This window comes from Penicillium psychrofluorescens (assembly GCF_964197705.1).
Source record: "Penicillium psychrofluorescens genome assembly, chromosome: 3".
Classification (NCBI taxonomy): domain Eukaryota; kingdom Fungi; phylum Ascomycota; class Eurotiomycetes; order Eurotiales; family Aspergillaceae; genus Penicillium; species Penicillium psychrofluorescens.
In genome coordinates this window covers 666,818-692,755 of record NC_133441.1, presented here as the reverse complement: position 1 = coordinate 692,755, position 25,938 = coordinate 666,818, and the positions used below count along the sequence as shown (strand labels likewise).

Here is a 25,938-nt window from a genome sequence, read left to right as displayed (position 1 = left end):
TTCGCTGCGGCTCTTGGATGTGGGAGTTTTGGTCTTCCCAGCTAATACAACCCAACACGCATAAAGCAGTGCATGCAGGGTCAAATTAATGTCTGGGTGACAACTTTCAATTGTGAAGAAGAGAAGGAGAAGCGAACAACAAACACGGAAGAAATAGTGGAAAATTGGGAAACTGCGCCAGTGGCTCGTGTGCGCCGCCCGAGCTCGAGGCGCGACTTTTTATCGGAACGACGGAGCTGCACGACGGATGTACTTGCAAAGGTCAGTGCTGTTTTGGTCGATTCCCACAACACTCGCCATGCTGAGCCGTGCCGTCTTGCCTCTGACGAGGCCCAATGTCCTCGCCTCTGCCGTCCGCGTGTCGGCCCTGTCGGTCCAGCATCCCCGGTTCTACGCGAAGGGAAAGGGCAAAACCCCCTACAAGCTGCCCAACCAAGCCGGTGGCCCCAAGCCCAGCGAGACTGCAAACCAGACGGCGAACTCTGCTTCGACACCAGGCAAGGAATATGCCCCTGAACAGGCCGAGTTCGATACCCAGGCCGAGCCGGAAAAGGAACCTGAACAGCACCAGCAGCCACAAGCATCCCAGAAGCCGCTCCCCGATCTCACACAGGGTATCCCCTCGACACTCGCTGCGGAACTGGAAGGCCGATCGAAGAAAAGCGGAGCTACCCAGCTGAACCTGACGGAGGATCCCTCCCAGACTGAAGACTATGCCGATGATGGTCGAGGCGGCGGGGACATCCCCAAGGGAGGCTACGAGACCTCGGGCGACCGCCGCAAGGCCCGCATGGCGAACATCGTGTACGGAGTGATGCTGCTGGGCGCGGTGTCGGGTGTGGGCTACCTGGGCCGGAACTGGGACACCGCCGAAGAAGAGCGAGTCCACCCCGAACAACCCTCAGGCTGGGGGTTCGGACTGTGGTACGCTCGTATTCGGGCCCGCTTCAGTGATATTACCAGCTACTACAAGGACCCCGCATTCCCGCAGCTGCTGCCCGATGAGGATCCCAATATGCGTCAGCCGTACACCCTCGTGCTCAGTCTGGAGGATCTCCTTGTTCACAGCGAGTGGAGCCGTGAGCATGGATGGCGTGTTGCGAAGCGGCCTGGTGTCGACTATTTCCTGCGCTATCTGAACCAGTACTACGAATTGGTGCTTTTCACCAGTGTGCCCAGTATGATGGCGGACCAGGTTCTGCGGAAATTGGACCCCTACCGCATCATCCGCTGGCCTTTGTTCCGTGAAGCTACCCGATACAAGGATGGCGAGTACATAAAGGTAAGTGCCCCATGACTTTTTGACAATAACCAATGCTAACATGCCCTGCTTAGGATCTGGCATACCTGAACCGAGACCTGTCCAAGGTGATCCTTATCGACACCAAGGAAGAGCACGCGCGTCTGCAGCCAGAGAACGCCATCGTGATGAACAAGTGGACCGGCGATCCCAAGGACAAGACCCTGGTGGCATTGATCCCGTTCCTGGAGTACCTCGCCGGGATGGGTGTTGAAGACGTGCGTCCGGTGCTGAAGTCCTTCGAAGGTACAGACCTCCCCGTCGAGTTTTCCAAGCGCGAAAAGGCCATGCGCGAGCGCTTCGAGAAGGAGCTCGCCGAGGAACAGAAGAAGAAGCCCTCGATGAGCATTGGCAGCTTCGCCTCTGCCCTGGGCCTGAAGTCGACCCGCACCCTCGACGGCGAAGCCTCGCCCTCGGAGGGTCTGGCACAGGGCAAGATGCTCTGGGACCAGATCCGCGAACGTGGCCAGAGGAACTACGAGCTGATTGAGAAGGAGATCCGCGAGAACGGCGACAAATGGCTCGCTGAGATGGCTGCTGAGGAGGAGAAGGCTCGTCAAGAGCAGATGAAGAGCATGAAGGGCTCCTTCACTGGCATGTTCGGTGCTGGTGACAAGAAGGAGTAGATGGTGTTTTTCTTTGCCCTCTGACCTTTCTCTCTCTTCCCCACCCCTCCTTCTCACTTTCTCCATTTCTCTCTCCTACTCATCTTTTCATCGGTATACTCTTTTACGTTGAGCACTTACGGGCAGGGGGCTGGTCATTAGAATGGTTCTTGGGTTTGCTGCGAGCATTTCAGGAACGACTGTAAAATAGCGCTTGGTGTCCGTTTTTTGCGTCGTGTTTCTTCATGTATAAAATTTACATTCCTCGCACTTTCTTCCACAATGCTTTATCGAGGTTTGAAATACCAAACCTCACTAACAGTTGAAGCATGAAAAAAGTATCGTCAGTCGATCATAAAACAATTCCCGGCTTTTTACCCATCGTTGACTGTCCTCGTGGATTACTATCCCCAGTGAGGTACATTGTTCTCTTCTTCTTAGATGTTCGTTCTATCCAGTACACACATATCCATTTATTACCTCGTAAGTCGGCCCGGCGCCTTGCAATAATAGTGACCATATATCCTTGCTCGCTCATGCTCCGAACCCCGGGTATATATACACAGAAAGAATTAAAAGTACAGACAATCCGTTAACAAGTACAAAAAGAAAATCAGGTGAGATTCACGTCTTGGAAGACAGAGACATCCCAGATCCCCGTCATATCGAAGGGAAAGCCGTCCATCGTTCCAAACGTGCCAGAGATGGACATCATGTCGTCGACGATGTCATTGTTGGTTTGTGTTTCGGGCAGTGAGATCGCCGCCGGGTTGACGAGTCCGCTGTCGGCCAGGTTGCCTGTGCCCAGGTGCGGGTCCATTGGGGCGCGATTTCCAGGTAGGCGATGCATGACTCGCTCACAGTGGTCTAGGCACATGTCCGCAACATCCCAGTCTTCTTCTTCGCGGACACGACGCAGAACACTACGAAGGGTCTCCACGCTGGCGAGACAGGATCGGGCGACGTCGTTGTCGTTTGTTTCGAGGGCGCAGCGGACGAGAAGCGTGGCTGCCGATGTTAGGTGGAAGGCGCTGTCTATAGAGGTTGTTACGATGGTTTTCGGCTAGGGATGAATCTCAAAAAACATACATGGCAGCCAGAATTCCTTGTAGTTGTCTTTTCGCAGAGATGTGATGAACACGACAATCTCTTCCGCCGATCGCCGGCACTCTGTTTGGAAATAGCGACGTGCTTCGGGATTGTCGGTTTCGGCGTTGTTGACCTCCTATACAATCCATGAGAAACAGACCCGACATTCACAGTTAGAATGCACTTACATTCAGTTCCACTCGGCTGACAAGCATTTTGAGCGCCAAAAAGGCTAGCTGTAAGCTGCTCGACCCGTAGACCCGCTCACTGGGAGGACTCATGGGTCCTCGTAGCCAGTCAGGGAGAGAGTCCTCCCACATATCCAGTTCGGTCCGAATCTGCCTCAACTTCTTGGAGATCTCGCGAGAGATTTTGTGTTGAAGCCCGTAGACCAATGGTAACAGCTCTCCCAGGATCTCGGTCAATCGACACAAAGATATGTGGCAATGGGCAGCCCTAATACGTTCTGCGGTGCGGAGATTGGGGGGAACCAAGACATCGACGGTGGGGACAGGCACATCGTACTGATCCTTGGAGATCTGTGGGGGTACTCCATGTCCAAAGCTTCCCCAACGATCGTGAATCACCACTCCCCACCAGAGACGGACCCGTTGATGCTTTTCTTGTGGGGGGATCTTCCATTGGCTGGGATCACGGTTTAATCCAAGACAATTCGACAAGGACACAAGGCGGCCGCAGCTGATGGCATTGCCGGTCATGGAGAAGATGGGGCGTCCTGTCAGATCGATAAGGCCCGCACTTATGGTCGATAGTCCTGGTGCAGAGAACTCCTCGTGGAGGGCCGCAACGGTCATGTTGACTGCGTACCGGACATCCGGCTTGGGGTGGCATGCAAGCTTGGGGACATGCTTCCAGTATACAAGGGACATTGAATATACCTGACATAGCAGCGAGGCCGGGGGATCTTGTGGAGTTTCCGAAACATAAGCCTCCCAGAACGATTCGCCATCGAAGATGGGAAATGCGACGTTGAACCGGTCGATGAAACTAGAATAAGATCAATTAGCACAATGAAACTGATCAAAGATCAATAAAGCGTACAGTCTCACGAGATCATGTTTAAATGGCCCCAAGATTTGCTCCAGTATTTCTTTCTGGTTTTCTCCTGGTGGTGTACCGACGCGCATACCCTTCCGTCGTCGCGAGATCGTCTGGTACAGAATGGGCCTTCTCGGATCACTCGAGTAGACGTTGTATGGGTGGTTCTTGGGTTCTTCCGACTGGCTAAACCGCTCAGGAGGCATATGTTGCTCAATAACTTGTGCATCCTCCGCGACCATCGGACCGACAATGAGCACCGACTCATTTTGCGGGTCGTCGTAGTTCCGTCGCGAGTCGCTCCCGCGGCGTCCTCCGGACGAGGTCGTGTTCTGCGGGCTTGGCCCATTGGTGGACTGGCGGGTCGGGATATTTGAAGGGGAGTTGGCAAGTCCATCCGGACTGCGCTTGCGCTTCTGTCCCGAGGAGAGAGCCTCCATTCGACTTATCGGCCATGTCTTGGATTCGGGTGCGCTCAAGACCGAGGCATCCGGGTTCGGCTCCTCTTGATAGTGGCAGTCGGCCCCCTGCACGCGACACAGAAGGCAGGACTGGCCCGGGATGTCGACCGTGCATCGGGATTTGCGCTTACGGCACAAGTCGCAGGCGCGAACCTTATGAGAGCGGTATGGGCGCGCTCCTGCATTGAAGCCGGGCGAGGGCAGCTTCGATGAGGGATTGACTTGGACCGTTGCAGGCGACATATTGTGCGCGCACCCGATCAGAGATGTGCCGGAAGCAGGGGAGCGGGGAGAGGGAAGTTGGGGAAGAAGTCCTCGGGTCCGGGGTGGTTTCGGAGGCGGCCGAAAATTTGGCGGGAGGGGTTTGAGTTCACGGCCGAATGCGACGAGAGGGAGCGGGAGAGTGTGTGGAGGATTTGTTCCGGGGGGGTTGACTGGGCCAGCAGGGTCTCCGATAGACTGGAGACCCAGGGTTTGGTCAACACGGGCAATTCATGAAGACCTCTTGGTTTGTAGTCCCAAAATGTTTCTGCCGATGAAGAAAATCGGCCGATGCGGAGATCACATGATGCGGGGTGCTGAGTAACGTGATCTGGAAATGACATGGAACTATTTAAGCTTGATTTCTGGATCCCAAGAATACTATTATGCAGGTATATGTTTGAAAGGATCGAGTAAGGTACTACGATGGTGATATATGCCAGGCACGTTGGGCAATTGATGCGCTGTTCTCCAGGGATATGCCTGACGGACCCTTTTTGGTTTTTTTTTTTAATTCATTATCAGGCAGGAAATAATCTTAAATTGATGAGGGACAAAATAAAGAGACTTTCCATAAATATTTGCAAGATCATTCACCCTTATCGCCATTACCGGAATATGATTGTTCGTCGAGATCAAGATCTCAAAATTGGGAGATGGCCATGTGGCGGATTACGTTAGCACCCCTCGGGAGAAGCAGTGGATCTATTTATATCGTTGTGTGGATGTCCCTCGGCGAACCCATCATATTCGCCGCAGGCACTGCCACTGGGAATCACCCTGCGCCCCTGGATGGCTCTGTAGCTCGTTAGCTACCTCTGCGGAAGATGCCAGCCTGTTGGCGGACCAGTTTATTTTGATTGAATCATGGAGGAGGATGTTGCTGTGCCCGACGGCGCTGAGAAAGCCCCTCCGCGCTCTGATGGCCCCCAAAGTGATCGTGTTGGCTCGTCCTTCGATCGCCTCCCGTCCGATGTGATTGAGTGGTGAGTCCCGGTTCCTGTGAGGCCTTGGAGAACTTAACCCCCATCCTCGAGAATGTCCAGGACTCCGTGGTCTTTACAAGGCTGTGCGCGCTAATCGCGGCCCATAGTATCCTCTTCGCGGTTGACGCCAACACTTTTGCTTCCTTGGCGCTCCTGAACCAACAGTGGAGGCGGATATCCGATTCCACTCCATTGTATGCATATCACTTGTTGCGCTGTCCGGCATTCTCTTCGACCGCCGCACCTGATACGGAGCCCACTGATGCCGATAACCTCACAGACGTCAAACGCCAGTTCCTGACGGAGGTTCGCCGCAATGCATTCGATGTCTTTCTGCGTCCACGCAAGACTCTGGTGAAATTAATATCGAGTTCTATGAGCTCGGCCACCGCGTTCCCGCAGGGCGAAGTCTTTCGATTCTCATTCTCGGGAAACGGTCAGCTGGTTTTGTGTATCAGCTCTTCCCGAATCGTTGTCCTTGATATTGGAAGTGACCCGGTAGCGGTGAAGCATGAGCTCAAGACTCGAAGACGGGCCTTGGGTGCCACTATCCGTGACGATGGCTCAATGGTTGCCGTGTTGTCGTCCATGCACCAAGTCAACATTTACCAACTCAGCCACCAGGAAGCCAAACACATACAATCTATTACGCTGAACGATGCCCCCCGGGACTTGACGTTCTCTCCAACAGGCAGTGTGCTTGCTTTGGCCTTTGAAGACAATATCGAGGTGTATGCAGTGGGCTCAGAAGTTCTGTCCACGGAACGTCGAGCGGCGCGCTGTCTTCGCGTCGATTCGATCACTTTCTCTTCGGATGGCTCTATACTACTTGGATCACCTAGTTACGGCGAGCGAGAAGGCATCGTCACTATCACCGCGCCATTCTATACGGAACCTGGAGTGGAGGCCTCTCCAGAGGAAATCCACAGGCGGATGTGGACGACTCAGATCCTCTTCCCTGAAACGATCGATGGATTCTCTCATGCCTGTCTTATTTCTGCTCACGACGAAGGAGATGATAGTTGGATTTTAGGGTACGATAACCAGTTGGCAACATTCAGGGCAATCCGGATGAGCGATATCGATGCAGGCACCGTATATTTTGCGAGCCCATTTTGGGACGACGAAACCTGGGAACAGCATCCTAGTATGCTGCCAACTACCGATATTGACGGCGAGCTTGTTGTTCTGGGGTTCCAGGACTCCGGCTTGTGGCTTTACGGGATTCCAGGGCAATTGAATGTTACCCCCACATCTGCGTCTTACAATGGGATCAGAGGCTCTCAGTTATGTGGTGACCACCATCTAGGACCCCATGCCTCTGTGCCTCGTGATAATGTGGCACAGCTTCAAAAAATAATCAGGCAACCAAAGGTTCTCGTCCGTGGTCGCCAGGTGACCGACTTGCACGGGATCACCTCAGCCTGCTGGGTGCGAAGCAACTCGTCAGGTCCCAATTCAAGGAAAAGCAGTCGACGACTTGTAGCTGTGGCGCCCGGCGGCGTGCTCCCACAGAACTTTGGAGAGGAGGATATCCCTGTCGACGGAGGAAGAGTTCTTCTCCTGGACTTTGAGAGATCTACACGCAACGGCGAAACGGTTGAGTTGGACATTGAAGTCGGAGAGACTGCGCCGAAGATACTCGTGGAACCGAGCTCCTCTATGGATGCGGAAGTTGAACTGGAAAGAAGGCGAACTCGCATAGGCCGTCCTGAGCGACCGTCACAGCCTCTTATCCCCCGCGCAACCCGCCGCACTGCAAGTCAATCAGCACTAGCTCAGATTCGTCCAAACAGCATGGCGGTTTCCAACCCACAGCATGTGTTGAACAATGCCGGCATTCCTGATATTCCATATGACAATACTCAACCTCGCTCTCAAGATACACTTCATCGTGCTGCTACCGCGGCAGCATCAACACGCGACCGATACGATCCACGAAATCGAACCAATCTGCGCCGTCGATATCTACCACATGAAAGTGATGCCGACAATTGGGTCCCTCCACCCCCTCCTTATCAACGCAAGGCCGACATCCCTCTGCCAGATGGCCTGCGTCAAACTCTTCTTCCGAGTACCCCAGCCGCTGCTGGAGCTGCTGCCGAGGCTGCTGGCGACCATGGGCCCGCCAACATCGATGAGCCTCCCCGAAATGATGAACCTGCCACCAACGATACCCCCCAACCAGTCCCAAGAACACGGAGTACTCGCCAACGCCAACGCCCTCAATCTATCGCCATATTGCAGAGACTAGGCACAATCACCGGCTCTAGACTAGGTGGGCGAAACAAGAGGAATTCCGTGGTCATTGCTGTCGACCAATACCCGGAAGCTGTTCAACCACCCTCAATGGAACCCTCGGAGTCGGCCTCTCAAGTCGGTCGTCTTCCTCAGCAGCAGCCCACAGTCGCACTGAACGGGGTCCCACAGTCTCCCACCCGGCAGCTGTTTTCGTCATCAAATCAACCTCCCACGGCCAATGCACAGCCGCCGGGCTTCCAATTACCGCTGAATACTTTGGGTGAATCTTACCACCACTCTTACGCTGCCTCTTCACCAAATCTTGCACACATTCCCCAACACGCTGGTCGCTTACAGGCTACTCCTCACGGGTCAAATCAAACTTCTCGACAAATCTCGACGCGCAGGCGAGTGCTCACCGAACCAGGCCGTTGGGCGCCACCGCAAAGCGAGGAATGGCGACGACGCATTGAAGATTGGAATGAAAATACCATAAAGGAAAGGAACCGGTTGAACCGGCGGACGAAAATGTGTATTGTGATGTAGGGGGGGGGGCAGACATGATTGAGTAAATAGGATGTATATACGAAGGCCTGATAAAATATTTGGGGTTCATCCTATTATGCACGGTGCAGAAACAACGATCCTGTCCAATGCTCTTTCACAAAGGTCGCCTGGAATGAGGAATTCTTCTGAAAGTCGGAGCTGTGCCATGCATCGAAAGGGCCTTCCAGCAAGACATGCCGATATCACTTTGTGCAACAAAAAAGATCAGAAAGTAATCATATGACTCCTTTGACGCTCGCCATTATGATCTAGATAGAGACACTGCTCGATAATCTGAGGGTGTTATACTCAAGGTAAACGAGAATAGACTCCGGAGATGATGCCCGGTCAAGCAACGAATCGTTCTTACTCCCTCACTCCTCCTTGGCACAACCACTTTCATAAACGGTTGCTGACACACCCTACAACTGGGGCCAAGTCGGATTAGCGGCACGACAGTCCTCGAGAACCTTTTATCAGCTGGTCTCCCTCCCAGGCATATCCTGAATATATAAACCCATCGCTTTCGTGAGTGCTACTATGAATGCAGAAGATTTGGCCGCGCGCGGATTCCCAGATACCAACTGTGTCGATTACAATCTCGACGACCTCGATACCTGTTTGTCGGACCTTCGCTTTTCTCGCCAAACTCACAACTTGCACGTTGTCTACGTCAAGCCAACGAACTTGCAGCCCATCAATATCCTCATCATCTGGATCAGCGGCTCTAGCGACGAACGCTCCCAAGGTGAGTCGATCATACCGGCCAAGAGAGATTTTGTCCCATAGTATTAGAAGCAATTCAGACTCACCATTCTCCGCTGACTAGCTCTTACATATTTCACGCAACTGATCAACGATCGAACACTCGACGACAATGAGGGTATCCACAACCACGGTGACTCTTACATAGTCATCCCTGACTCTCCTCACTGGAGCGACAAGTTCCGGGACTTTTGCCGGTTCGGAGAGTCTGGGTGACGCCGCTGGCTTCTACAACTCGCTAGAAGGCGCGTCTCTCAAACTCAGATCAAACGAGACCCATTTGATGGAATGCTTGCTTCTCTAAAACATTTATCCACAACAGTAAACAATATAGATCCGCTGCCCCACTAGTATTAATTATGGGGCCTTTTTACCCGCCGTATTCTTATTCTCTTCCTTCCATCTCCCTAAACACCCACACCTCTCGGGATAGTCAGTCTCAAAGTGCCAATCATGGTTGTTAGTAAACGCCCCAATTTTCTACTGATCGTCGCCGACGACCTCGGCTTCTCAGACGTCGGCGCATTTGGAGGAGAGATTCAAACGCCTAACATCGACTCTCTGGCGGACAGCGGGGTGCGAATGACCGATTTTCATACCGCATCCATGTGCTCACCCACTCGCTCTATGCTGCTGTCGGGTACAGACAACCATATCGCGGGACTTGGACAGATGGAGTTCTGGGGTCGGGGCCGCGATCCACCCGTTCCTTGGTAAGTTTTCAGCTGCACATGTTTTATTCATTCTAACGGACCTTTGTGCCAGGTCTAAGCTGCCAGGCTACGAAGGCTACTTGAACTTCAGGGTTGCCGCGCTTCCTGAGATACTCCAAGATGCAGGGTATTACACTACTATGGCGGGCAAGTGGCATCTAGGCCTGACACCCGAACGGTCTCCCCATGCTAGAGGGTTCGATCGCTCGTTTGCCTTGCTCCCCGGCGGTTCCAGTCATTATGCCTATGAACCTAAGAAGCCCGATGGTACGCCTGTGTTTGCCCATTGGGCGAGTTTATACTACGAGGACGACAAGAAGGTCGAGGCCAAGGACTTCCCAGACAGCTTTTACTCCTCGGATCATTTTTCTACAAGATTGATAGATTTCTTGGAGGAGCGAGAGGCGAGCAAGGAGCTAAAAGAGAAGCCTTTCTTTGCCTTCCTTCCTTTTACCGCGCCTCACTGGCCCCTGCAAGCCCCAGAGGCCAACGTCAAGAAGTACAAGGGAGTGTATGATGAAGGCCCGGACGTCCTCCGCCAGTCCAGGCTGAGAAGACAGGTCGAGCTTGGTATTCTGTCAGAAAACGTTGAATCACACCCTGTCGAAGCCGAGACAAAGGAATGGGACGACATGTCTGCAGAGGAGAAGGAGTATTCAGCTAAGACGATGGAGGTATTCGCTGGAATGGTCGATAGGATGGACGAGAATATTGGCCGAGTACTTGACAAAATCAAAGCGGCCGGTGAGTGGGATAACACATTCGTCCTGTTCATGTCCGACAACGGCGCCGAGGGTGCAATCGTGGAGGCCATTCCAATGACGGGAGATATCATTAAGAAGAGCATTGATAAATCCTACAATAACGACGTCCAGAATCTGGGCAACTACGACTCATTTTGCTGGTATGGTCCGCGCTGGGCTCAAGCAGCGACGGCTCCGTCGAGAATGCATAAGGGGTTTGTGACTGAAGGCGGAATCCGCTGCCCAGCCATCGTCCAGTACCCGCCTTTCCTACAGGCCTCCAAGGCAAAGGGAATCACAGAGTCATTTACTACAGTCATGGACATCCTTCCAACAATCCTCGATTTAGCAGGTATTTCCCATCCAGGGGCCACATTCAGAGGACGTGAGGTGGTACCAGTGAAAGGCAGGTCCTGGATCTCTCATCTATCGGGCCACAGCCCGCGCGTCCACGACCAGGATTACATTACGGGCTGGGAACTGTTCTTTCACCAGGCCATAAGGCGTGGGGATTGGAAAGCAGTGTTCATTCCAAAGCCAAAAGGGCCCGAGAAGTGGCAGCTTTATAATATGGAGAAGGACCCCGGCGAGGTCCATGACTTGGCGGATCAAGAACCGGAAATGCTCAATGAGTTGATTAAATACTGGATGGCTTACGTTGCCGAGTTTGGAGTATTTTTGTGAGTGTCGAAATTGCTATTTTGACGAAGTTTGCAGTCGCTAATAAGTCAACAGGCGAGAGGAGTTAGAAGAGGGCTACGTGCTTCCGAAGGGGCCTTAGATCAAAGACCTCGCTGGGCTTTTTATATACGCCAGATTGAAATCAATAATATAGAAACTTTGAATAAACGATTTATTTCTTATTGACAGGAACCGCTGTATTGAACCTCTAGTCCCTAATTCTTCTGGCAAGACGAGCTGTATCCCTCAACATTGCTGCACTCGTACGTCGCCTCTGTCCCATTAGCCGGCTTAATATCGATATTATCGTACGAGAATCCTTCACACGTGGCAAGCGGCGAGCATACCAAGCTGATGGAATTTGTGCCAACAGCCTCGTTCATGTATCCTGAGGAATTTGTTAGCCAACTTGATATTGAGATTATCGTATGGAGAACAGACCAGTGAAATTCGACCATGATATATTGGAGAAGAGACCCGTTGCCGGGGTATCAGCGCATGATGGAACATCGTAACCTGCCCACCGACTGCACTGCTGCAGCAAGACTGGAGATGCAGTGATGTTTTCAATATGAAAGTTGCGGAAGACTGCAAGCTGTTTAAAATGATTTCCAACCCGTGAGAGGCATACGGACAATACGAACCAATGTTGCGAACATAACCATTTCCTCCGCCCCCGCCCTGAGGCGGATAGTAGGTGGGCTTGCCCACGTAGGTCTTAATATAAGCACCATTGCGGCTACCAATAAGAGTAACGTCCTCTGCCGTGATGTTCTCGACCACGTCGCGCACTCCATCATATTGGCCGAGACTCCCAATAGCAATGCCTGCACTGTTGTGACAGGTTAAATTTTTGACATGCATATTGGTCGAGCCTGGTTTGAAGCTAACGCAGTCGTCTCCCACGTTTGCCCAACTATTCTGCAAATCTGTCAATACTCATTTGGGGATGTAATGCTATGTTTGGTACAAACTTGAATGGTGATGTTGTCGCTATTGATGGTATCGAACCCGTCTGTATTTCCAAGATTGCCTGGGTTGGCTTGATAGTCGTCAGAAGTGCTGGACAGATATATGTTGTCCACGAGAATATTCTGAGATTCAACCATCACAAAGTTCCTATTTATCAGAGAATTAACGGAGCGATTTGAACGCAAGAAACATAGACAGTACATACCATTTCCCCGATTGCAGGATTTTGAAATTTTTGGCAACGGCATTCTTCACATTCCGCAGACAGAACGGAATCGGGCGTCCGAATAGGCCTCCGATGCCCAGAGCCAGGTCATACCAAACCTGACCCTGGCCATCAATTGTGCCGGTACCGTGTCCGTCAATTGTGATGTCCTCGCCAGAGAACTCCATGGCGATAGAGATGTTCTGAAAGTAATAGTACGAACCGTGCTGGATCCAGTATCTCACGTCCGTGGAGTACTAGTTATAGAACATGTTATTCTGCTGGAGTTTCACATAACAACGATTCTAAATACCTCAATCGTCCCCAGCAAATCAACCTCGACGTTCTTCAGATCGTGAAGTTGAAGAACGGTTTGGACACTGTATGTCGAGTCCTTTTCGAATACCACCTTTCCATTCGTGCCGCACTTTTGGAAAGCTTCGCGGATGGCAGGAGAGTCATCAAGCCCATCTCCTGCAACAGGAATGACACAAGTTTTCTTTTGCGGCGTTACCGAGTGCCCAAAGACCGGCAAAGCCAGCAGTAGAGTGGTCAAAATCTTTTGAATCATTGTTACCCAAAAGATGCCCATGAGAGATTGTTGTCAGACAAGCAAGAAGGGATATTTTGATTTAATAAAGGAAGATCCAACCTGCAACTACGCAAATGCCGACGTAAAAGGTGGAGCTCAGATTGAGTCGCCGTGCTTGCCGTGTTTGGAAATCGTAGTTCATCTAACTTCCGTAGTCATCCTACACGACACCAAAATTTCTTTCGTTCATCCTCCGACAATTGCTACTGCAGGTTCAAAACCATTACTCGAGCCTAGAGCGTCCTGTATTCGGAATGTGATAAGCCGAGCACGTCACCAGGAACCCATACCTATAGCCCCCTCATCCCCGCAATCCTTTGACCCAAGAAAGACTAATTCCCACCTGGAGCTGATATTTTTCCAGCAATCAGATATCCCGAGTTCTCCCAACAGACGAATCGGTATCAGCTCCGGCAATCTGGCTAGCCCATCCCAATGCGAGACCATGAAGTTCTAAACCAGCAAGCCTCTGCTTTTCGGTACATTCGAACCCGATGGATAATTAACCTTCATGGGCTCACAAAATGCTCCATGATGCGATTCTATTTGCTTGACGGCTATACTCTTATGAGGTTAGCAACAGGAAGCTTGCTTCCACGGCCTTGGTTTGATCTCGTCTCCCGGCAGTTTCCATGCTACCGATAATCCAATCATTCCCAACTTAACAAGGGTTCCCAATAAGGCACAAACGTCAATCCGCCATGAGGCCGAGCATAGTATTTGGTCTTGCTCTTATGAGCAAGGTCATTGCTGCAGAGAAAGGTTCTGGCTTTGGAAAACGGCCAGCCCCCTGGATTGTGTATGATGTGCCAGGGGACTTTACAGATCCCAAAGGTCTAGCCAGACCGTACCTTCGATACTGGGTTCCGGATGCGGATGTTGACGACAGCACTTTATTTGGTGACTTAAAACAAATCAAACAGGCAGGCTTCGGCGGTGCTGAAATTATCTGCCTCGAAAATTATGGCATCGAAGACGCCGTGGTTGATCCAGCCCTCTACGGTTATGGAGGAGACAGATGGAGGGATAGATTTAACACTATGCTTCGTGCCGCGGACGAACTCGACTTGCTCATCGACTTGGCTCTAGGTCCAACTCAGGGAGCCTCCATACCTATCTTGGACCCCGATTCTCCGGGAATGAACACAGAGCTGGCCTATGGCAATGTTAGTTTGACTTCTGGCCAAGTTTTCAATGGAGAGATACCACCGCCAGGTCAGACCAATCCAGGCTACGCAAACGCTCCGGATTTCCACGCGCCGTTCACGAATTTTACGAATAAATTTGTGGCTGCTATTGTGGCAAGGAAGAGCCAGAGTAAGTTTTATCCTAGAAAAATGTCGTACTTATACCTAACTTTAGATATAGTTCCATCTACAGACCCTCGAGTGACTCAACTCGACTATGATAGTGTCGTAGATGTCACAAATTTGGTCAAGGATAGTCAGCTGCGCTACAAGGCGCCAGCCGATGGAAGTGATTATGTGCTTTTCACATTCTATCAACGTCGCACCGGCTATCTTGCAGCTCAGGGAGCTTTTAACAATGCCACAAATCCAGATAACCCAGCCTCATGGTTTGCCTATGTTGTGGACCATTACAGCCAAGAAGGAACTGATCTGTGGACTGAATTTACGGAAAAATATGTGATGGACGGTGAGAACGGCGATCTACTACGTCAGCTCGGCCATTACGCATGGGAAGATTCAGCGGAATTCCGAGCGACACTATTTTGGACAGATGAGCTGAGGTCTTTCTTTCGTCAATCACGAGGTTACGATATAACCAAAGCATTGCCAGCACTCTTTGGTACTACAGGATTGCCACCCAGCACTCTTGCCAATTCTTTCTTCTACTTCGCTTTCAGTGATCATGAGAATGGCACTGACATCAGCTGGAAGCTCCGGAATGACTTCTATCAATGCCTACAGGAGATGTACGAGAAGTATCATCTAACCGGGCTTTCCGAGTGGAGTAGCAAATGGGATATGCAAGGCAGTCTTCAGCCATACGCGACAGCTCCAAATCTAGCTCCTCCATGGGATATGGTCTCTGCGGCTGCTTATATTGACGCTCCGGAGACCGAGTCTAACTACTTCGATGGAGTTATCGATGCTTTTCGCGCAATGGGAGGTGGCGCTATGCTCGGAAACAAGCAGATCTTTTCTAGTGAACTTGGTGCTCATCGGTACGAGGCATATGCTATCACCTGGCCTGTCATCCTCAACGATTGTAAGATCAATTATGTGGGCGGTGTGAATCGGATTGTTGCCCATGGATATCCTTATTCTGGGATTCGACCAGAGGTTGAATGGCCGGGTTTGACGACATTTGAATGGACATATTCGGCAATGCATGGAGCGAGACAGCCGAGCTGGGCATATGTGAAGGAGATGGGTGATTGGATCGGGAGGACGCAGTTGATCCTTCAGACAGGCGTGCCCCGTGTGGATGTCGGCATTTATCGACACAAATATCTATCGGTTGACATTAAGCACTACGGCATGAGCGAGAACATCTTCTGGGATCATTCTCTTGAGAATAATGGGTACTCCTACGTCTCCGTTAGTCCGTCGCTGCTGAAATTCGTGAGTTATCCTTGCAGTCCCGAGTTGAGTACGATTTTAATAATTCCTTGAAGGACAACGCTGTTATTACCAATGGCTTGCTGGCTGAAAATGGCCCCGGGTTTTCTGCTTTTATTATTGACAACTCTACAAACATCACCGTTGAAGCAGTCACCAGATTCTTCGAGTGGGCTGAACAGGACTTCCCAATCTTGTTTGTTGGCGGAGTGCCGGAAACAACACCATATTACTGTGACTCCTGCGATGAACATGTCAAAACAAGCATGCAAAAACTACTTCAGTATTCATCTGTCAAGAATCTTGACACCGAGGCCGAAGTTGTTGGTGCGCTTCAAGAGCTAAACATCCAGCCAACGGCAAAGAACCTCTCCCCCTGTCCAATTCTCTATGTCCACCGCATTGACGCTCCTAACAAGGTTGACTATTATTGGGTGTATAACTCGGACATTTATGCGGACCACGCGACGGAAGCCTCTATTAAAGGAAAGGGAATACCGTTTGAGCTCGATGCATGGACGGGTACGATAACACCCATCGTGAACTATACCACTTCTGGTGACAGATTCAACATCTGGGTCGAGCTTCGATCTAACCAATCCACGATTGTGGCATTTGCTCCCAAGGGATTCTTCCCTGACGTCAAGGTTCCCGACATTCATGTTGTGAAGACCAATGTGGAGTATCTGAACTACTCTGCTACTAGCAACGCCCTAATTGCTCGCTCATCCTCCACGGCTGATCAGGAAATTGTCCTTAGCAACGGCAAAAAATTCACTTTGGAGAGCTCTGACAATTTGATGAAGCCGTCGAGGCTTGGTCCGTGGAATTTGACTGTCCAGGACTGGCTGCCAAACCCCTCTCCATGGACCAACTACACGTCAACCTTCAAGTACCACACGCTCACCCTGGATAAACTGATTCCTTGGTATAACATCACCGGCCTCCAAAGCACCTCGGGAATTGGGACGTATACAACCAAATTCACATGGAACCCCAATTCTGCAACCAGCGGTGCCTTGCTAGACCTGGGCCCAGTCTTTCACACCATCAGACTATGGATAAATTCCAAATGGACGGGTCCTATTGATGTAACAGACGCCATTGTGGACATTACGCCGTACTTGAAAGAGGGATTGAATGACGTGAAAATTGAGGTATCGTCTACCCTTCGTAATCGGCTGCTTCAGGTGAATGTAACGCAATCCTGGGAACAAGCCCAATACTCAAGCACCTATGGGCCCCAACCCTATGGCCTGACTGCTCCTGTGACTCTGATTCCCTTCGTAGAGAAGGTTATTTCGCTTGAGTGAGAGCCAATCGGACTTTGAGAGGGCAGGAAAACGGAGACTTTATCGAAAATAAACCACATACCTTTTTTTTTAGTCGCCTATTCGTCGTAGATTGTTCTGTCGCGCAATTGTACTGGTGAATTTGTCGTCAAGCCACACTGCTTGCCGTCTTCCGGTATCGCGTATCTCGCTAGCTACTGGTAGCTCCTCTGCGGCTGTGGGGGCCCATGTCGCGATCTCATGGCTGTTTGTCGCTATGGCCCTAAGGACGCTACTACGGAAAAACTATCATTGGCTCGACCCATCAGCCCCGCATCGCCGCTTCAATAGGGCCGCCCTAGCGTATACTCTCAGTAATGCCGCAAGACACCCAAACCTTGATTGTTCAGCTGTTATGGGCTCTTTTTAATCACTACTTTAGACGATTCCCAGGTGCGTCGTTTTCAAATAACTGAAAGAAATAATCGCACCCCCAACATGGCATACAAAATATACAATATCTATGTGATTACGACATTTCTTGTTATTGGGGGCTTGCTTCAAGGCTTCGATATCTCGTCGTTATCTGCCATTTTGAGTGAAAAGGTCTTCACAGAAAAGTTCGACAGCCCAAATGCAGTCCAACAAGGCGGAATTACTGCCAGTATCTCTGGTGGTTCTTTCTTGGGCTGCCTCATCAATATGATCGTCGTGGATAGAATTGGTCGCAGATCCACGATGATGGTAGGATGTATTGTCTTCATTATTGGAGCAATAATATGCACCGCCAGCGTTGATATCGCGATGCTTATCGTAGGCAGAATGTTCTGTGGTGGAGCTGTCGGTGTGTCATTGCGCTATGCGATAGCTCTGGAGCAATAGGACCTAACATGGAGACACAGGAATGTTCACATCAACCGGCCCGCTTTACCTAGCCGAACTATGCCTCCCTAATGTGAGAGGGCGAATCCTGAGCTTTCAGCAGTGGAGCATTACTTGGGGCGTAAGTAACATACTCAATCACCTGAGCCACCAGGCTAATAATGGTTTCCAGGGTCTCATCATGTACTATATCACTTTCGGGACATCGTATACAAGCAGCGAGGCGGCTTTTCGGGTACCTTGGGCAGTTCAGATTGCACCGGCCATCGTTCTGTTTGTTGCTCTATTTTTCATTCCTCGCTCGCCTCGTTGGCTCGCCTCCCAAGATCGCTGGGAAGAAACCATTGAAGTGCTCACACATCTCCATGGTGGTGGGAACCCGCAAGCACCGATTGTTCAAGCTCAGTATGCCGAAATTCGGGAGGCTATGTCGGTTTCAGAGTCGCAAGGAAAGGTCCGTTGGGCAGAGCTCATTCACCGCGACAACATCCACCGAATCTCGGCCGGTATCTTTGTGCACATCTGGACTCAGCTGAGCGGCAATAACGCTGGTTCGTATTGCCCGTATGGGCTTCATGGTTTTGAAAGTTAATTGTGTTGCAGTGCTCTATTATATCGTTTACATCTTCGAGATGGCCGGCCTGACAGGCAACACCAAGCTCATTGCCTCTTCTGTCCAGTATATTATCAACGTTGTCTTCACCCTACCTGCCATCCTATTTCTCGACCGGATGGGCCGGCGTCCCGCTCTCATTGGCGGTGCATTCTTCATGATGATTTGGCTTTATGCTACTGCTGGTGTTATGGCTCAATATGGGCACTACGTACCCGGCGGATTTGATGGGTCGAGTGCTGTCACCTGGACGATGGATTCGACTAACACCGAGGCAAAAGCTGCTGTGATTGCTTTTACGTACCTTTTAGTTGCCACTTACAGCTTCACCTGGGCACCAATCTCCTGGTGTTATCCTTCAGAGATCTATCCTATTCGACTGCGAGGAAAAGCAGTATCCATCGCAACATCGGCTAATTGGGCTTTGGGATTTTCTAATAGCTATTTTACTCCACCAGCATTCCAGAATATTCAGTGGAGGACCTTCATTATCTTCGGAACGTTCAATGTTGTGGCCTGCATCCATGCGTTCTTCTTTTTTCCCGAGACCAAGAAGAAGAGCTTAGAAGGTGATCCTCGACCACAAACTAATAAATTGGAGTCATTTACTTACATCAATATTCTAGATATTGACGAATTATTCGCGTCTGGCGTCAAACCCTGGAAGAAAACAACTTTGCCTAGAGACAGACTTGAAGAAATGATCGAGGGGGCTGGAAACGGCAAACTGGAGCTTGAGGTAGCGGACGCTTGATATGACGAATTGACACCCCCCGCCTGCATCCCTAACCCCAACCTAGTTTTCTACAGTCTGCCTATGGGCTTTAACACCTATTGTTTAAGTTTAAAGATGTTTACAGGTTTAAAAAGTGAACTATATCCTCTTTATCAGATTAAATCGAGGCCCAGGGCCTAGGGCTAGTAAAACGTAGACTGTGTACAGGAAGACGCACTAATCCACCGATTCAGCAGCACGTGTTTGTAGGCGGCCAGTAGTATCTATATTCGTAAATTAGCTTGGGGAGGTGTGTGCCCCATGTGTGGTGAGAAACGGCGGGAACCCTCGCGTGGGCTTTCTCTTCTTCAATACTTTGGGCTTAGTCCACCTGTCTGCTACCTACTACTATGTGTGGAGATCCATTGCATTCATCGCACCTCTTTCATACGTGCTATATCCAATGTAGAGAGGAGCCAAAGAGTTAGAACCTTCGCTTCTTTTTTGCAGGGGCTTGGCTCTTTGCCTGCAGCTGTCGCTTCAGTTCCTCTCGCTTGCGATTAGCTTTCTCCGCTTCTGTCTCGGGCTCAGGAGCTGGCACTGCCGATGGTGGAGGAGAACTAGATGGAGCTTTTTCTTTGGGTTTGGGTTGTCCCACTTTCGGTGGACTGGGGGTCTCTTGCATTGCTGCTGTCTTCGGCGGAGATGGCACAGAAGTAGGCTCCGGTGTCGGTTCTGTCTTGCTGGGAGCACTGGCTTTGGCTTTTCCGCCGATCATACCCAGTTTTTTGGGTTGTTTTGCGATTTTTGTAGGGGTGGAAGGAGGCGTCGCGTCCCGAGCCTTAATTTCAGCGGGGGTGGGCTCTGCTGGTGCTGGCGTCTCTTTCTTCTTCTTGCCCCCTATAACACCCAAGCCACTCCGAGGCTTTTTCTGCGTTTCTCGAGGTTGGGGCGAAGGTGCTGCTGGCTTCGGTGGAGGAGATACTATGGGCGTACGTCTGCGCCGCGGCGCCGGTTCAGCTTCTGGTTCGGATTCTGTAGCCGTAGCTTCGTCTGCCTCTGCGGCAGATGCGCGTGGAGATGGTACCGCCTTCTTGATTTTTGGCTTGGCTTCTTGTCTCTTCAATTGAGGGGGTGTTTCTTGTCGCTGGAAATTCCATCAGTATGATCTAAAACTCTCGTATCTATTTGCCTACCTGGAATCCCCCGTCTTCACTTCCAGCGTCGGCCTCGACATCTTCAGACTCGGCAAATTGAAGCTCCGAATGCTTGCCATGATCTTTTTCTATTTCTGTCGGACCTGCTGAAGCTGTAGTTCTGGGATGTGGTGGAAGTTTCTCCCACCATTTACCCTGAGGCAACTTGAGCTTGTCGAGCTTGCCATCTTTCTCAGACGCACAAATTTCTTGCACCAAATTGGCAGCTAGCCCAGTGCCGTGGTTCTCGGCCAACCATGTTTGTTCATCAAACGGGGCAACACCTTTGATGGCCTTCGCCGCCACAGACCGTGTATCGCCCTTCCGAGCGGTGCGCAGACCAGCTGCACTGGGAAACACAGTCCCAAGGTCGACGCCGAGGCTTTCAATCTTGTCAAATAGCTTGCCGAGCACCCAATCCTTCTGCTTGAGCTGGTCGAGGAGAGACCGCTGGCAAGACTCCCAATCTGCCTCGTCTTTCAGCAGAGGGAGCAGCAAGTGCTGTGTTGAGGCCTCGGGATGCTCTGTCGACACATGAAACGACCATTTCAACGGCTTCAGCGGAGCAGGCAGCTCCGTTGTCGTGATAAGCTCGATCGTGTCCCGGGACCCACTGCTGAGGGTGGTGGTGCCCCCAGCACCACGGAGGGCTTCTCCAATCTTGTCGAGCAGCACAGAAAACTGCTCTGCATCCTCGCCGGGATCGATCGGCGTCGCGTCTTGCTCGGCTCTTTGGAGGATATCCTCGCGCGACAGCCGTTCGGCCCAGACGGAGATTAAATCCGTCATGTAGAGTTCATAGCCACGATGCGTGCTTGAGTATTGAACGAGAAGTGCCGGAGTATCCTCTGGCAGACGCAGCCGGTGCCATTTCGCCATGGCGCCGTTGCGCGACAGTGTGTAGTTAGCTGTCGGGGTGAAGGTGTGGCCCAAGTGAGACGACCGCCTTGAGGCTCCGTCGATCTGCCGTTCCAGAACATCATTCATTTTCCATCGCCGACTTTCCCCCCGACTTGCTCCTCCAACCACGTCCACAATGTCCGCGCGACACTCAGATCACCCAAGTTCCAGGCGCAGCCGTTCACGCTCTCCGCCTTGGCGCCAACCGCAGAAGCATCATGACCGTGAATGGCGCGATCGACAGGATCCGTCCCAGCAACCCCGACGAAACATGAAAGACCAAGTACGGCTCAACCAACTGCAGGAGGACGAGCAGGCGCGCGCGTGGGTTTCGCAGGAAGATATCTTCGTCCTGAAGCAGGCCAAGAAGAAGGCCGAGATCAGAGTCAAGGAAGGCCGAGCAAAACCGATCGACTGGTTAGCGGTCACATTGCGCGTGATCGATCCCACGCGCGATCCCCTAGACGATGAGATTGCCGACTCAGAGCTGGATATTGTTGATCCAGATGGAGTGTTCGAGGGCCTCTCACAGCCCGAGCTACTGGATCTGGAGAAGGAAATCGATACATTCGTCAGCCTGGAGGCCAACGCGCAGAACCGCGATTTCTGGCAGGTGAGCTACCATCATTTCGTTTGGCTTATTCTTTGCTGACTGTTTCTGTGTCTATAGACTATGCGGATCATCTGCCGAGACCGTCAAAAGATCACTGCTCCCGAAGGGCGGGCGCTCAACTCCGTGGCTGCTGATATCAATCGACTTTTGAGTCCCAAGTCTTACGAACAACTCCAAACACTGGAGGTGCAAGTGAAAAGGAAACTGAACTCCAATGAACCTATCGACACGGACTACTGGGAAGAGTTGCTGCGCAGTCTGACGGTATGGAAGGCGCGGGCAAAGTTGAAGAAGGTCTGCCAAGCCGTCATCGACGAGCGCGTGCGCGATCTACGGAATCAGCAGAGCGAGGAGGCGGAATCGATTCGGACAAAGCTGGCACCTCTTGCGCCGCTCGTGGATGATGCTCGTCAACCCGACCCTAAAGAGTTCGAAGGATTAGATCCGGACCCATTGCTCCAGATTCGCCCGGAGGATAAAGGACTGGAGATTATGGACGAATCGGTGTTTCTCAATCAGGTGGTAAGTTACTTTTCCCCCGGGAAAATGATACTCTACTAATCGTACAGGCCCGCGAACGTCAGAAGATCCTGCGCATGGGATACGTCCCTCTACGGCAACGAGCAGCAGACAAGCCCTCGGCAGTTGCGTACCCAGTTTCCACAAGCACCCCAGCCGCTGCCGGGTCCTCGCGGTTCTCAGCCATTCCCAATGACGATTTCTCGCAGGCCACAAAGGCTCTGTACGAGCGGGAGTTGGCTAAAGGTGTCAGCGAGAATGAGGAGATTTTCACAAGCGAAGAGGCCGTTACCACGAGCTCCAAGTCCCAATGGGCCAGTAAACACCGACCGCGCAAGCCCCGGTATTTCAACCGTGTGCAGATGGGGTACGAGTGGAACAAGTACAACCAAACGCACTATGACCATGACAACCCGCCGCCGAAGGTTGTGCAGGGCTACAAGTTCAACATCTTCTACCCGGATCTCATCGACAAGGCCAAGGCGCCCACGTACCGTATCGAGCGCGAACACGGTCGCAAGCGCGGAGAATCGTTTGCGGCCGCGGGCGAAGAAGACACCTGTCTCATCCGGTTCATGGCTGGTCCACCGTATGAGGACATTGCCTTCCGCATCGTGGATAAGGAATGGGATTATAGCGCGAAGCGAGAACGGGGGTTCAAGAGCACCTTTGACAAGGGCATTCTCCAGCTCCATTTCCAGTTCAAGCGGGTCAGTCACTACTACTCCAGATCAAATACTCCGATGGCTACTGACACTGTCTCAGATCTATTATCGGAAGTAACACATGCACTACCCGTCATTCCCACATGGTAGTGGTTGGAGGTTGGAGGGGCCAGGCGCGGGATATATTTTCCAACGCCTGGAACAGCCAGTGAGGACGCCTAGACGATTGGCCTTGAAACATCACCCACTTATAAGGTGTGCGGCAGGCGCCAAAACGCTTAATCTGACTAACACCACTAGCTAGTCCATGTGCTTTCGCCCAGGATGGTTTTACCAGAGCAGACGTTAAAGAACAAGAAGAAAAGCAAAAAAGGTCACACCATGTCTTGCAGGGCTAATTCACAACTTCCGGCCGGCAAGAAAGAGTGCAGTCTAGGCTAAAACTCTGTATTTTTCCCTTGTTTTCGGTTTTTGCTTTTTCTCTTTTCGAGAATGTCTTCTATGGACTTGTCTGCAGGCGTCCGCCATACTTGGCTACCTCTATCGTTGCACCAGATCCGCCGATGCCCAGCCGGATCATTGGCCACTAGGACTCAGCGCCGTTCCACGGGACCATCTGGAGAGGCTGTCGGAACGGTTGGTCTTTTTCAGTGTCCTGTAGACTTCGAGACTTCGCCTAGGGTAAAGTGAAGTGGTGTTTGTGTGGCTAATTGCAGCGTGAAAGAGGTCAAGAGAGAGCGAACTGCCCTTGTTGGCCTATGTGCTGGCAGGGACAGACAGAATAGGAAAGGAAAAAGAAAATACCCCAGCATACATAGTCTATGAGTGTACAGCTCCAATCGATGGATGGCCACGTCTGGCTTTTTTTTGTCTCCCCCCATACTTCTTGTACTTCATCGTCTCTTCTTCTCCGTCTCTCTCTCTCTATCTGCTTCACATCACTCTTCTCTATTCTTGCCCTCACCCCCAATGCACTACCCTGGATGTCTCTAGTCACAATCATTCCTCACTAAGCGTGACTTTCTTCCAGACGCCATGGACTCATTTCCATCTCACCCTTCTTTCCTGGCTCAGATGTCAACTGACCAGCGAGAGCCCTCAGACACGCTTCTCCAGGTGAAAGCCCCCCAACCTTACCACCCCTGTCCCTCCATCGACGCCTGGCCGAGATTCGGATCCAGCCAAGAATCCCCAGTGCCCCTTCACCACCTTCATCCGGAGCCCTGGAGCGCCGCCATAGCCTCATCAGAGCCCTACGCGCTCGGCCCTCACTCGCCCTATCTGGACTCTTATGACGCCACGTCTTCAAATCCTCCCCTGATGACTTCCCCATCCACTATGGGTCCATTGAGCCCGGGCCTCCACCGGCAGCACATGGAGAACGGTGATGACCACCTGAGCTGGGTGGAGGAGGCTCTTACCTCCCCTTCTTCTCTTCAAGAATATCATTTCCATCATCACCCTCACCCCAACCACTACGACCATAACCCTACCCAAATGGAGATCCTAGATCTGCAGCAAATGCGTGCTTCGCCTCCTTCTCTTTTGGAAATTGCGTCGTATCTCTCGCAGGCGGCGTCCGGTGACAGCATCCACACGGCAATGACGATCTCGTCGCCTGAACCTGCTCCTTCACGGGGAAACTCTGCCTCTAGCGAATCCAACGATGATCCGCCATACTCCAAACTCATCTATGAGGCTCTGATATCTGCAGAAGACAAGAGGCTGCCTCTTCAGGGTATCTACAACTGGTTCGAAAAGAACACCACGAAGTGTAAAGACCCGTCCTCAAAGGGCTGGCAGAACAGCATCCGCCACAATCTTTCCATGAATGCAGTATGCATTTTTCTCCTACTAGTTTGTTACCATCCATGTTTCTAATCGGTTGCCTTTACAGGGATTTGAACCCATCAAGGAAGACGCAGCACCGGGCAAGAAAACAGCCAACTTCTGGCGGCTGACGCATGAAGCACTGGAGCAAGGCGGCGTCCATTCGACCACTCGCTACCGGAAGGCGAACCACAAGCGAACCAAGAGCTCTAGTCCTCCTGCCCCTCCCCAGCGGCATCATCATTCAGGGTCGAAGGGAGGAGCTAAGGCTAACAGGAGCAGCGCAGCGAAGATCCGCCATTCGAACACCACCAGAGCGAGCCAGGACGAGCTACTGCGAAAGGAACAATATCGAGCTCGGCCCCCGGTCCACCATCTGCGGCGACAGCTTCAGCAACGGAGCCCTCGCCACAATCACCCTTCTCCTCCCCATCACAGTCACTATGCACCAATGGATTCCTTGCCCGTCGAGATGATGCAAGCCTACCACACCATGGCCCCCGCGGAGACCAACAGTTCACCCGTGCGACCATTTGATCCTAGCATGGTGATCGGCTGCGCTAGCCCGCCGATGGACGACACCGCTCCGGTGTTCGTAGGCACCCTAGAGATGGGAGGGGGTTGCTTGGCCTTTGATGATCCGGCGTATCAAAGCTGGATTGGGCTGCACTATTATTCCAGTAACGGACTGGCTGCAGGGCCTGACGTCTCGCACGGTCTCCCGCACGGCGTGTACACCGTACTGCGCTAGTGGATGCTTGGCGTCTGATTGGTTCAGCGCCTGGTAGGGCGGGTGAGGAGTTCAGGAGCTAACTAAATCTTTCGGGACTCGGTGGTGGAAAGGCCCGACCAAGGCTGACGTGCATGCGCTTCTTTTTTTTTCAGCATTGTTATTTATTGTGGGTTCTGGTTATTTTTTGACGGGTCTTT

At 51.7% G+C, this 25,938-nt stretch overlaps 10 protein-coding genes across 10 annotated transcripts; 7 read left to right on the top strand and 3 right to left on the bottom strand.

The window, feature by feature from the left end:
- Positions 1-298: 298 nt before the first annotated feature.
- PFLUO_LOCUS4384 (mitochondrial inner membrane protein required for protein import) lies at positions 299-1,926 on the top strand (the record flags this gene model as incomplete). Its single annotated transcript, XM_073781728.1, has 2 exons — positions 299-1,282; positions 1,336-1,926. 2 exons carry the CDS (start codon positions 299-301, stop codon positions 1,924-1,926), a joined length of 1,575 nt encoding a protein of 524 aa, XP_073638454.1.
- A 592-nt stretch (positions 1,927-2,518) lies between these two features.
- On the bottom strand, positions 2,519-4,757 carry PFLUO_LOCUS4383 (uncharacterized protein; the record flags this gene model as incomplete). Its single annotated transcript, XM_073781727.1, has 4 exons — positions 2,519-2,940; positions 2,995-3,130; positions 3,183-4,002; positions 4,057-4,757. 4 exons carry the CDS (start codon positions 4,755-4,757, stop codon positions 2,519-2,521), a joined length of 2,079 nt encoding a protein of 692 aa, XP_073638453.1.
- An 885-nt stretch (positions 4,758-5,642) lies between these two features.
- Positions 5,643-8,548, top strand: PFLUO_LOCUS4382 (uncharacterized protein; the record flags this gene model as incomplete). Its single annotated transcript, XM_073781726.1, has 2 exons — positions 5,643-5,761; positions 5,869-8,548. The coding sequence occupies 2 exons, from the start codon at positions 5,643-5,645 to the stop codon at positions 8,546-8,548; spliced, it is 2,799 nt and encodes a 932-aa protein (XP_073638452.1).
- A 1,218-nt stretch (positions 8,549-9,766) lies between these two features.
- On the top strand, positions 9,767-11,550 carry PFLUO_LOCUS4381 (uncharacterized protein; the record flags this gene model as incomplete). The annotated part of the gene is made up of 3 exons (XM_073781725.1): positions 9,767-10,026; positions 10,079-11,449; positions 11,505-11,550. 3 exons carry the CDS (start codon positions 9,767-9,769, stop codon positions 11,548-11,550), a joined length of 1,677 nt encoding a protein of 558 aa, XP_073638451.1.
- A 115-nt stretch (positions 11,551-11,665) lies between these two features.
- PFLUO_LOCUS4380 (uncharacterized protein) lies at positions 11,666-13,198 on the bottom strand (the record flags this gene model as incomplete). The annotated part of the gene is made up of 6 exons (XM_073781724.1): positions 11,666-11,838; positions 11,892-12,038; positions 12,095-12,371; positions 12,425-12,569; positions 12,628-12,884; positions 12,941-13,198. 6 exons carry the CDS (start codon positions 13,196-13,198, stop codon positions 11,666-11,668), a joined length of 1,257 nt encoding a protein of 418 aa, XP_073638450.1.
- A 722-nt stretch (positions 13,199-13,920) lies between these two features.
- On the top strand, positions 13,921-17,117 carry PFLUO_LOCUS4379 (uncharacterized protein; the record flags this gene model as incomplete). The annotated part of the gene is given in 3 exon segments (XM_073781723.1): positions 13,921-14,536; positions 14,588-15,807; positions 15,825-17,117. 3 exon segments carry the CDS (start codon positions 13,921-13,923, stop codon positions 17,115-17,117), a joined length of 3,129 nt encoding a protein of 1,042 aa, XP_073638449.1.
- A 1,267-nt stretch (positions 17,118-18,384) lies between these two features.
- PFLUO_LOCUS4378 (high affinity glucose transporter) lies at positions 18,385-18,987 on the top strand (the record flags this gene model as incomplete). Its single annotated transcript, XM_073781721.1, has 3 exons — positions 18,385-18,508; positions 18,561-18,856; positions 18,895-18,987. 3 exons carry the CDS (start codon positions 18,385-18,387, stop codon positions 18,985-18,987), a joined length of 513 nt encoding a protein of 170 aa, XP_073638448.1.
- Positions 18,988-19,769: 782 nt separating this feature from the next.
- PFLUO_LOCUS4377 (uncharacterized protein) lies at positions 19,770-21,360 on the bottom strand (the record flags this gene model as incomplete). Its single annotated transcript, XM_073781720.1, has 2 exons — positions 19,770-20,432; positions 20,482-21,360. The coding sequence occupies 2 exons, from the start codon at positions 21,358-21,360 to the stop codon at positions 19,770-19,772; spliced, it is 1,542 nt and encodes a 513-aa protein (XP_073638447.1).
- Positions 21,361-21,517: 157 nt separating this feature from the next.
- Positions 21,518-23,296, top strand: PFLUO_LOCUS4376 (uncharacterized protein; the record flags this gene model as incomplete). The annotated part of the gene is made up of 4 exons (XM_073781719.1): positions 21,518-21,994; positions 22,052-22,516; positions 22,564-23,223; positions 23,279-23,296. The coding sequence occupies 4 exons, from the start codon at positions 21,518-21,520 to the stop codon at positions 23,294-23,296; spliced, it is 1,620 nt and encodes a 539-aa protein (XP_073638446.1).
- Positions 23,297-24,516: 1,220 nt separating this feature from the next.
- Positions 24,517-25,759, top strand: PFLUO_LOCUS4375 (uncharacterized protein; the record flags this gene model as incomplete). Its single annotated transcript, XM_073781718.1, has 2 exons — positions 24,517-25,014; positions 25,076-25,759. The coding sequence occupies 2 exons, from the start codon at positions 24,517-24,519 to the stop codon at positions 25,757-25,759; spliced, it is 1,182 nt and encodes a 393-aa protein (XP_073638445.1).
- Positions 25,760-25,938: the final 179 nt, after the last annotated feature.